This window comes from Astyanax mexicanus, chromosome 22 (assembly GCF_023375975.1).
Source record: "Astyanax mexicanus isolate ESR-SI-001 chromosome 22, AstMex3_surface, whole genome shotgun sequence".
Taxonomy (NCBI): domain Eukaryota; kingdom Metazoa; phylum Chordata; class Actinopteri; order Characiformes; family Acestrorhamphidae; genus Astyanax; species Astyanax mexicanus.
This window is the reverse complement of record NC_064429.1, coordinates 30,830,780-30,842,441: the sequence shown is the minus strand read 5'-3', so window position 1 is coordinate 30,842,441 and position 11,662 is coordinate 30,830,780. Positions and strand designations below refer to the sequence as shown.

Genomic DNA, 11,662 nt, shown 5'->3' with positions numbered 1-11,662 from the left:
ATTACAGATGAAGACAGAGAGCGGTGAGTTTTGTTTTCTACACCATCAAAAGGCTCTTGGAAACTGGAAAAAAAATGGTACAGGAAGAGTCACGTCTGGCTGACCCACATGGAAACAGCTTTAGTCTTTGGCTTAATTTAACATGATTAACAATGGCCTAACTCTATAGTTTCTGCAGTGAAGAGAAGAATTAGAGATCTGATAGGTGAAGAAGTGCAGTAATAAATGTATTGCTAAGATAAAAAAATAAAAAAGCAGCTTTTCTGGGCCATGCACAACTAAAATTTTATGTTTGACCAGTATTGTATTTACGTATATATACATATAAAAAAATGAAATATTCGCACAATATTGTATGTCTCTGGGCTGCTGTTCACAGTCTTATGCAACAGAATCTGGCCTTCCAGTTTTGTCTGCCAATAGCTTTTAGAAATCGAAAGCATTATGAAATTATCACACACACTGTCAAAAGTATGTTTTTTTTTAAAGTAAGATTTTTGAACTGCGTCCAATCATGATGGGGAAGGGGAATGGGGGAGGGAATGTGACGGGAAGCAATCGGAAATCTTCACATGGCCACAGGGTAGAGCCGTTTATGAGATTATGAAAGTGAAAGACTCCGCTCCTCCTGCAGGTGTATAAATATGGCAGCGGTGCAACACCTGAGCTCACACACCTGCTCTAGGAGCTTCACCTGTATCTCCTGCACCATCAGACGATCAGACAGACCAACACACAGAACAGCATGACGACTGCAGTGGCTGCGTTTCTGCTCATGGCAGTAGCAATCTGGGGCAGTACAGAAGGTAGGATATATATATACAGACATGCATATATAAATATATATATATATATATATATATATATATATATACATATACACACATGACTGCATGCAAAACATATTGTTAGCTAATAAGCATAGAAACTTGTAGGCCATTTTTTTGGACCTCAATATTGCCTTACAACTGAAAAGCATGAATTAACTTGTATTTCGATTTTAGCTGGTATATTTAAAATAATGATTTTATTTTATTTTCATTTCTATAATTCAATTCTCAAAATCTGTTAGAATACCATGGTTATAACACCTTTAAAAAAGATGTAAATGCATTATTATGCCTTTCAATTATCATTATATTAGTAGCATAAAATGTTATTATTTCATTGTGTTCATATCAGTTAACATCAGTTATTACATATCACGTATTGGTAAATACATTGCAATAAAAGTGCTGAAACGATATATTGAGCAGCCCAGATACACATACATGCATGCATGTAGCTGCTATTGCACAAGCTTGTATGTACTGGCTGCTGTATTTTAAACTGAAGCTCTATTGTGCACAATGTGAATAAACTACAGTACGAAAGGTCAACAGCATTTCTATGTCCTGACCTTGGCTGTGTTCTCAAAGACCCTTCTGTGGGCCTTTCAGCAGATGGGTTTCCAGTTAATCCCACACAGCTGTCCAGAAATCTATCCAAATGCACTAAATCCATAAGGAAAACAAGGAAGTGAATTGTGCAGTTTTCAGTTTCGTTTAATTCATTCTCTTGAGTGCCTTGAATTTTTTTATGCATATCATATCAACTCATTGATCTCCAATCAGCCCTTTCAATGGAAAACCATCTCAACTCACAGTTCATGTTAGTAAAACGTCATCTGAACATTTTTAACGCTTTTATTTCAACTTTTTACAATGTTCTGCAAAATTTTCATGCGAAACATTATCACTTTACATTATCATTTGGTTTCTTTGGTAACTTATGCAATGTTTGTCTCTCTGTCTCTTTCCTAGCATTCTCCGATGCTGCCGCTGACTGCTGTTTGACCATATCACCACATAAAATTCCAAAACATCTCATTGTATCCTACATCGAACATGTCCAAAACAATGGATGTCACAAAGCAGCTACTGTGTAAGTATCTCTAAATATCTGCCTGACATGATATATTGTATCAAAACTTATTCGATAATATTGTAATTTTAACAGTATTTTATTCCAGTGATATCATGATAAAATACTTTTTATTAATTTTATTTTATTGCATTATTTTAGGGAGAAAAAAATTAAATGTATAAACATCTTTAAACATTCTTAATAGTGTCCTAAATAAATTGCTATATTGGGCTTTAGTGGGCTCAGCAAAAAATGAATGAGGTCATATCCATATGTACAGCTCTGGAAAATAAGTGATCACTTAAAAATGATGATTTTCTTTGATTTTACCAATTTGAAAACCTCTGGAATATAATCAAGAGGAAGATGGATGATCACAAACCATCAAACCAAACTGAACTGCTTGAATTTTTGCACCAGGAGTGACATAAAGTTATGAAAAAGCAGTGTGTAAGACTGGTGGAGGAGAACATACTAAGATGCATGAAACTGTGAATAATAATTCCACCAAATATTGATTTCTGAACTTAAACATGAAGATAATAGTAATGTCGATGGTAATGAATCAACAGAGACAATATTAAAATATTGTACGATGGATTTTCAGTTCAGCTGTATTTAAAGCGAATCTCAGGCCCTAAATCAGGCCTTTCTAATATAGATTATGTGTGCTAGATGCGCTGAAGATGCTTCTATCTACTATAGTACATGAAAAACTCACTTTTCTCCTTCTTTCTCTGCACTAAGGTTCATCACAAAGAAAAACAAGAAGCTGTGTTCTCCCCCTAAAGAAGAAAGCAGATGGGTTGCCAATCTCATCAAACAACTGGATGCTCAGGCAGAGGTGAGCACATTTCTAGTCATCCAAAGGACGCTTTACAATCACAATCATTTACAGCAGCCAATCGTGTACTGCGTAATCTCAACCGGAAAGAACTATCCATTGGGCACAATGGCATAGACCCAGAAAAAGGGCCAATCCATATCTGTGTATACAGTCATACACACCAGGGCAACTTAGAGTATTCATTTTTTCTCCTGAAAGGAAAGAAATCTACAGTCCCTGAAGGAAACCGAGACAGAAAAAATTCACACAGATAGGGACTTGAACCTAAGACCCCAGCACTAGGAGGCGATGCATAAACCATCTTAGATCTCCTACTCATGCCTGATATTAGGGGTGTAGAGGACAGGACAAAAGTGTTATATACAAGAAATATACATAAAAATATATTGACCAAATCAACCAAGTAAATCATTGTGAATCGACCAATAAGAATGGTGCTAAATTTCTCTCTTTCTCTCTTTGTCTAGGAGGCGAGCAAAAAAACTGAAAAGTGAACAGGATCAACATGCCTGCCTGAGCTGAGTGTCAAGATGCTCATCAGGCGATCATCTTCATGTCATAAAAGCTACACACACTGATTTCTCTTTTACAATATAAACATTTCTAATTGTTACGATTTCAAACAACATTTCAACAGTAAAACACAGAAGCCCTTGGTCACAAGCAGGGCATTTTATACTGTTTTATTTTGTATGTTTATTTTATTTTTTTATTTGTCATAGTTAGATCTAGGTGCTGCTGAATAATTGTCTGTTTTATATTATGAATTTTATAAATGTATTGTATGTATTTATAAATAAAACAAAAAATGTGCAGAACTGTTTGTTTAATTTTTTTTGTTAATTAATGTTTGTTTTGTTTTACAGTAACACACACAAATATACACATATATTCAATATAATGAATTACAACAATTTTCCACAGCAAGATCTGTATAAAAATGAGTGCAAAACATATTTTAAAAATTAAAATTCTAATGAATGACGGTTAAAGTCCCATGAGTCAAAACTAAACATTTAAATAATACAAAAGTTTACGTAAAAAATGTCTTTATCCTTACAGACACAAAAGAAATATTTCTAAAATAACTACAATTAAAATTGACAGATCAGCCAGTCAACATATTGACATAAACTGACGTACAAAAAATGACAAACAAAAAAGACAATATTGTATAATATATTAGAATATTAGTCAGAATGTTAGAAATTGCTGCAGCTTTTGCATTGTGGTAAGAAATATGTTATATTTTATACATTATATAAAGGTTTGTAGACACCCATTCTAATGGATGCATTCAGTTACTTTAAAGGAGAAGTCCGGTGTGAAATGTACTTGGGTTGAACTAAAACATGATAATTTGCTAAATTAATGAATGAATTCCAGCTGTTGCTGAAAATATCTCTATAATTTTCATCCTTTTACACTGATTTCATTTCTGTATGGTGGCACCCAGTGAACTACTTAAAGGTACTTTGTGTATAAACAGTGTTTTAATAAACTTCCTCCACTTTTAAAGTTCTTTTAAACATATTATTTGTTGTAAACTGGTATTGCTAACAAGTGCTAATCTGGGATATTGCTAACAATGCTGACGTGGAGCATAGAAAGTGAAGCATATTTTGGCTGGATTCACACAAACAAAACACAGGCAATTGATGGGCAAACCATTTGCGATAAAGTCCTTTAGCTATCTGTTTTGAAATAATGTAAAATAGAGAATGATATAAGAATGTTATGCAAATTTTAACCAAGATTTGTTAGCTGGAGAGGAACTGTGTTCTCTGAAATGGTGGTACTCCATCCAGTACTTTCGGGATGAGGAGAGGTGGATCTTTATTAATAGCCTTCATTTCAAAAGAAACTTGATTTTAAAAGAAGCTACACAATCAGGTGTCCCAGGTGTGCCTTTGTTCATATAGAGTATAGAGCATTCCTGTAATGGCCTTTAAGATCTAGTATACACACTTCCCAAAAATCAAATAAGTGTAATCTTTAATCAAAAGGTGTAGACACAATAGAGTCTGGCGCCAAAACCAAGATTACAGCTGATGATTACAGAGCGGAAATACATGTCTGAAGAGAACCCTAAGAGAAAATAAGAAAATGAAAGCATAGGCTACTGTACAGACTTGGACAGGTTTCAATAGAATGTGAGAAAAGCACCTGTGCCACCTGATTGTGATGGAAAGAATCCATTCATGGCACCAAGATCACTGACATAGTATACGTGTCCTTTTGGTGTCCAGAAAGTACCTAGCCAACATGGTCATGTGGGACTGACGTGGTTGGAAAGTTTCAGGTGGGACACCAAATAATTACCCTACACCCAGCGAGTAGCCTACACTCAGTCAATTTCCTACACTCAGCAAATACCCTACACTCAGCGAGTACCCTACACCCAGCAAGAGCCCAACACACAACGAGTGCCCTACACCTAGCGAGAGCCCAACACCCAGCAAGAGCCCTATACCTTGCGAGTACCCTACAGTCAGCGAGAGCCTTATACAAAATGAGTGGCTTTCACCCAGTAAGTACCCTATACTCGGCAAGTGCCCTACACCCTGCGAGTGCCTTACACCTAATGAGTACCCTACACCCTGCGAGTGCCCTACACCCAACAGGTGTCTTACATCCGATGAGTACACTACATCCAGCAAGTACCCTAATCCCAGCGAATGTACTACACTCAGTGAGTGCCCAGCACCCAATAAGTGCCCTACACTCAGCAAGTGCTCTACACCCTGCTAGTACCCTATACCAAGAAAGTGCCTTACACCTAATGAGTACAATAAAACGAGCAAATACCCTAACCCCAGCGAGTGTCCTACACTCAACAAGTACTCTTCAACCAGTAAGTACCTTACACCGATCAAGTGCGCTACTCTCAGTGACTGCCCTACACCCTGTGAGTACCCTACACCCAATGAGTGCCTTACCCCAGATGAGTGTCCTACACTCAGCGAGTGCCCATCACCCAGCAAGCAGCCTACACCCAGTGAGTGCCCTACACTCAATACCTTAACTCCAGCAAGTGCCCTACACTCAGCAATTACCCTACACCCTGCGAGAACCCTACACTCAGCAAGTGCACTACACACAGAGAGTGCCCTATACACAGCAAGCAGCCTACATCCAGTGAGTGTCCAACACCCAATGAGTGCCCTACACCCAGCAAGTGCTCTACACCCAGTGCCAGGACATTTATGCTTGTAAATTCTTGTATCTGCAACACTTAAATCACAAAAGCAGGAATGTGTGGATGTGAACAGGTGGATGCTGCTGTCTGCATCTTCTAACATGAAACCACATTTCTGAGAAAGTGTTCATCTAGTGCATGTAAAAGCGCCCCCCTCTGTCAACTGGGCAATTTATTTTATTTGAGTGCACAGTAGAGGCATGTCTGATAGCCAGTGATCTCTCACCAAGAGGTGCGCTACCCAAAAGTTATATATAACATCTGAGAGCCTTTGTTGTGTATTTATGTTCAGTATTATGTGTATATTCACAAAACAGATGGTAGATGGATGGTAGAATATGAGCTGCCACCTATTGTTCTTAATACTTGTCCTTTACTCCAGTGTGGAAACCCCCTACATTGTGTCAAAACGAAACTCACTGTGCTATAAAGTGACAGAGGCGCAGAGGGACAGGGTACAGAGGCAGATAGGGAACTCTGACAGGATAAGCCCACACGAGGCTCATTCACACCCTCTGCAGCAGCAGCAGCAGCAGCAGCAGACGCAATCCAGACACACTTTATCACACACTCTCTTCCAGTCACAACATCCTCTTTTATTCTCCAGCAGCGATGGCTCCATCAGGGGTGCGCAGTCTGTGTGTGGCTCTCTGGATCACTGCTATAATCATCAGCAGCAATGTGGAAGGTAAGGTCTAATGTGAATAATGCATATATTTGATATATAGATAATATATTTATTTTAATACAAAATGTAATGTAATGTAATGTTATTTCATATACTCCATTCTATTCTATTCTCTTAGGTAGTACATGCTGTTAGTTTGTATTTTATATGTTTCAAATGTTTTTTTTAGATTTATATTATCGATTTTTTTACAAGCCATTTCACACTGTCTATTTCTATGTGGAATTAGATTTCTGTAAAATAATAGATTGAACTAATATAAATATAAATGTTTGAACTAAATGTAAAATAGATATATTTAGGTAGTAGTATTTAAATAGGTTTAAAAAACTAAGCAGCAATATTTTTTGTAACTGTACAGAAATTATTGTTAAAAAATAAATTAGTGTATAAAATATGCAAGAAATGTTCACTGAAAACTTGTGTTAATTAATCATAAAACATCCACTTGTTATGCCTAATTATTATATATAAGTTAATTTAAATAGTGGATTTTTGTAACACTTTGAACACTTTGAAGTAATTCAAGTGAATATGAGAGATTTGCATTTAGTCTTCTTGTTTTATTTAATTGAACTAAAATATAGATTTGAAAGACTAAAACATTTGGAAAAAAAAAGGAGATGAAGGAAGTGGAAAAAGAAAATGAAGCTTTTAACATGATAACATAATGCCTGGTTTTATAGCCTATTATTTTATTTAATATTTTATCTACAAGTTTACTTAAATTAGCCTTGAGGAATGACACTGATGGTAAGTGTCAGTGACTGAAGGACAAACCCATTATGCAAATGTATTGTCCCAGAAACCTATGTATTTATTATATTATATTATATTATATTGTGGATTACATGCTCTAATTTTGCATTATAAATAGGTATGTAGGTATATATATTCTCAATATATGATTAATGTTGTGTACTAAAGCAGATGACGTTGTACTGTATTGAATGGGAGTCTACTTTCACATCCCGCTGCAGTAATTCCTGAGCCATAGGTTAGGCAATATTGTGGTTATATATCCTGAAACACAAGCTCTGTGTAATTTCAGTGCAGTGAAATCCAGTTCTGATTTTAACAGTCGCTGCTGCTGCTGCTGCTTTTTCTCCATTAGTCAGCACTGCAGATGTTAAGATTCATAGTACTGCAAAATCACTGACCACACACACACTTTCACACACACACACACACACACAGAGGGACCCACACACACGCCTACGCATGTGTACACACAAACAGTGCCAAGACACACTTTCGTTTTCAATGGCCTACAGTGATTTAGAAACCAGCAGGCAGTATCTAATTTAGATAAATTGACCTCAGCTTAGCATACATTCAAAATAACTCTGACCACACACCACTCATACTCTACTCACTGCTTATCTCTCTCTATTCAATTCTCTTTCTTTTACTTTCATTTCTTCCTGTTTTTTCTCCATTTAGCACTCTCTATATCCTTACCTATCCTTACATTTCTGCAGTGTAACCCGAGCCATATCTATTGAAAAATCCTGTAATATTACTCTACCGCCCGAGTACACATACAGTACACCCTTTAAGGTTAAGTGACAGCTTGTCAACAAATGCACGTGCACAGGTCTGGAAGACCATTCCTAACACCTAAATTGGAATGTTTTGTTTCAATGCAAAAACTATGAGAAAGTATCTTGCAAAAATGAAACTCAATCCCAAACTCATGCTTTAGCTGCTTATTATTATGAAATATTACCTCAAAATAATGATATAACATTTGAAGATCTTGAGTTGTTATCTTAAAACAATGGTTTACCTTTAGCATCTTAAAATAATACAATATTATCTGAAAATTATGATATGGTATCTTAAAATAATACGTTTCTCATCTTATTAATCTCCAAAAATGACTGAAAATATCATTGCAAAACAATGAGTATGAGTAATGACTTCATATCTCAGGATATTGCGGTAGTATCTCAAAAAGTGACTTATTATCTCAGAATATTGGGTAGTATCTGAAAAATTACTTAGTATCTCATAATATTGCAGTAGTTTCTCAAAAAATTACTCATCTCAGAATGTTGTGGAGATATCTCAATAAATGACTTATCTTAGAATATTGAGGAAGTATCTTAAAATAATGACTTACTATCTCAGAATAATAAGGCAGTATCTCAAGCTAATACTTTCTCAAAATATTTAAAAAGGACATTTATATGTTAAGTGACAAAAATAAGTTCTATATATATAGCTGTAACATGAAGGACTGCTTACTTTGATTTGTATTGACAGTAGTGGAGTAATAGTGAATTACACTGTGTAACTGTAGGGGGAGCTTTTGAGCAAAAACACACCACTTACACTAATGTAATCTAATGTTGCTTTAATGTATTTGCTCCTGTATCTTTTTTTCTTAGAATATGCGCTACTAGGCAAGTCTAACTTTTTTATTATAATAATAATAATTATTATTATTAACACTATTTTTATTATTATTCTCTCTATTAGTGTCCCTCGGAGATCAGGCAATGGACTGCTGCCTGTCAGTCAGCCATCAGGTTATTCCATCCAACATTGTGGTGCGCCATCGTGACCAGGTCAAAGGCGAAGGCTGCCCCATCAGTGCTGTCATGTGAGTATACCATGCAAAACTATAAGAGGTATAGGAAAATATTGATATTGTATCATATCGCAATATTTTTAGCAAAACATTTTTTAGTTTACATATAAAGATTGGTGTCAGAAGTGGTTAATTTATAGAGAGCAATGTTGTACTCTGGCATTTTATTATATTGAATCGTAACCCCTGTATAATGATACATATCATCTAGCCAGGTTCTTGCAAATACACAGCTCTACAGGATATACTGGATAATTTATTATCTTCAGAAGTATTGATCAAGAGCAAAGTTCTAATGTCCCTCAGAAATGGGAAATGAATCAAATGCACCAAATGCCACATGTAACACATCTACAATCTACACACCAGTGTTAAAGATTTTTATTCGATGCATTCTAAATGGTGTTATTTTAATCTTTTTCAGATTTGTGACCAAGAAGGGAAAATATCTGTGTGCCCCTAGTGGAGAGCAATGGGTCAACAACCTGAAGACTGAAGTGGACAGAATTCTGCACAAGTGCCAGAAGAACAACTTCAAGGTATATACTTTAGCATCTATAACCAGAAATAGAACAGAAAGTAAAGTGTCCCATATATCTTTAGTATAGTGTCCCATGACTTTTGCCATGTTCTATAGTAGCTAAAGAACACTGCAATGACATGTGGGATATGTACATGTGGTTTCTACCACATGATTTGTATCTGTATTGTATAATGTGGATCAGGTAATGGATGTTTAATGCTTTTTAATTTTTTTCTCTGCTGTTAAACATGGTGGCGGGTGGTTTTTGACCCTTAAAACACCACAAATGTCCAAAGGTAGCAATGCCAGTTGGAAAAAGAAAGCAGATGTGTCAGAAAATAGAGCTCTGGGTGTGAACAAGTCATATGCCGCTGATATTATCTAAGCCAAATCTTGGTTTATGTTTACAGAAGATTATCTGCCCCATTGTTTCCATTTTCCTTGTTATGACTCTGACTCAACACCATTCACCCAGAAACCACTGTACTCTAAAACCGCAGACCACAAGTCATAACGTCTTACTACTGAATACTTTCTAACAGCACGCGTCACTCAGCTCGCTCACTCTCCACTCCACTGTTTCTCTGTGTTACAGGGGAGACGCTGCCATGGCATGAAACTCAAGTACGACTGAGAAGAACCTAAAGATGATGAGTACCAAATAAAAGCAGGAGGTCAACCCGATCACGGCAGCTAAACAGCTAAATTATGACCGCATGTTGTTTTCAAAAATGACTTGCTCTTTTCAGTGTCTGTTCTTCACAGCAACAAACCACTTTATGTTGTAATATGAATAAGCTTTTTTTTTATCCAATTTGATATATTTTATTGTTTGTTTAAAAAAAAAACCAAAGACGTTTTTCATTTTTTTATTTTTTCATTTTTACTGTTCTGTACCTACTGTAGATTAAGCAATAAATGATTAAAGTGTGAACAATGCGTAGTGTCTTCTTTCTTGTCTGTTTAAATACTACATGTTTGTACTGCTATATTTTTACCTTCTTACCTTAGTGGATCATTTACTTTACAGATATAAATTCCGATATAAAAAAAACAAAAATATATTTTCACCAGATTTTTTACCAGATGTGATCAAACTTGATATTAATAATACACTCAACCAAACAGCAAAAAAATAAAATAAAAATACATAAACACCACATAAATTATTGTTGATGTTGAGTTTAAAGTTCACAATTTAAAATCTAATTTAATTTTAAACTGAATCAGGTTAAATGTGTGAAACATATGCATAATAATTACTTAGGTAGAAGTATAGACACTAGTGTTTAAAATAATTGTTAAAGTATTAACTCAAGCTTTTTACTCAAGTAAAAGTGTAAACATTTTAAGCATGTCTGGTATGTTTTATTACTTCAAAGGAACACATTTAGCTATTGATAAAAAAAAGCTTTATGGGTTTATTGGCTCTTTAAAGTCTTTGATTCCTTTATTCGCAACTGTGAAAAACTAAAAAAAATATGAATTTCTTTGATATTACCAAATTGAAAATCTCTGGAATATAATCAAGATGAAGATGGATGATCACAATCATCAACCCAAGCTGAACTTCTTAAATTTTTGCACCAGGAGTAAAGGCATAAAGTTATCCAAAAGCAGTGTGTAAGACTGGTGGAGGAGAACATGCCAACATGCAGGAATCTGTGATTAAAAACCAGGGTTATTCCACCAAATATTGATTTCTTAACTCTTTAACTTTGTGAAATGTGGAATTTGGGAGAAATGTTGTCTGTAGTTTATAAAATAAAACAATAATGTTAATTTTACTCAGATATATACCTATAAATAGCAAAATCAGCTATTAACTAATGAATTATGGATTCTTCCTGGAGATGTGTCTCTGTGGCTCCAGGCTGCAGGAGGCGATATACTGTGGAGATTGT

The 11,662-nt window shown here is 35.4% G+C and overlaps 2 protein-coding genes across 2 annotated transcripts; both read left to right on the top strand.

Moving 5' to 3' along the window:
* Positions 1-610: 610 nt before the first annotated feature.
* On the top strand, positions 611-3,570 carry LOC103044943 (C-C motif chemokine 14-like). Its single transcript, XM_007229423.4, has 4 exons — positions 611-806; positions 1,803-1,923; positions 2,653-2,749; positions 3,220-3,570. Exons 1-4 carry the CDS (start codon positions 746-748, stop codon positions 3,244-3,246), a joined length of 306 nt encoding a protein of 101 aa, XP_007229485.1. The 5' UTR covers positions 611-745; the 3' UTR covers positions 3,247-3,570.
* A 2,819-nt stretch (positions 3,571-6,389) lies between these two features.
* ccl19a.1 (chemokine (C-C motif) ligand 19a, tandem duplicate 1) lies at positions 6,390-10,695 on the top strand. Its single transcript, XM_007229424.3, has 4 exons — positions 6,390-6,639; positions 9,124-9,247; positions 9,660-9,774; positions 10,354-10,695. Exons 1-4 carry the CDS (start codon positions 6,564-6,566, stop codon positions 10,390-10,392), a joined length of 354 nt encoding a protein of 117 aa, XP_007229486.1. The 5' UTR covers positions 6,390-6,563; the 3' UTR covers positions 10,393-10,695.
* Positions 10,696-11,662: the final 967 nt, after the last annotated feature.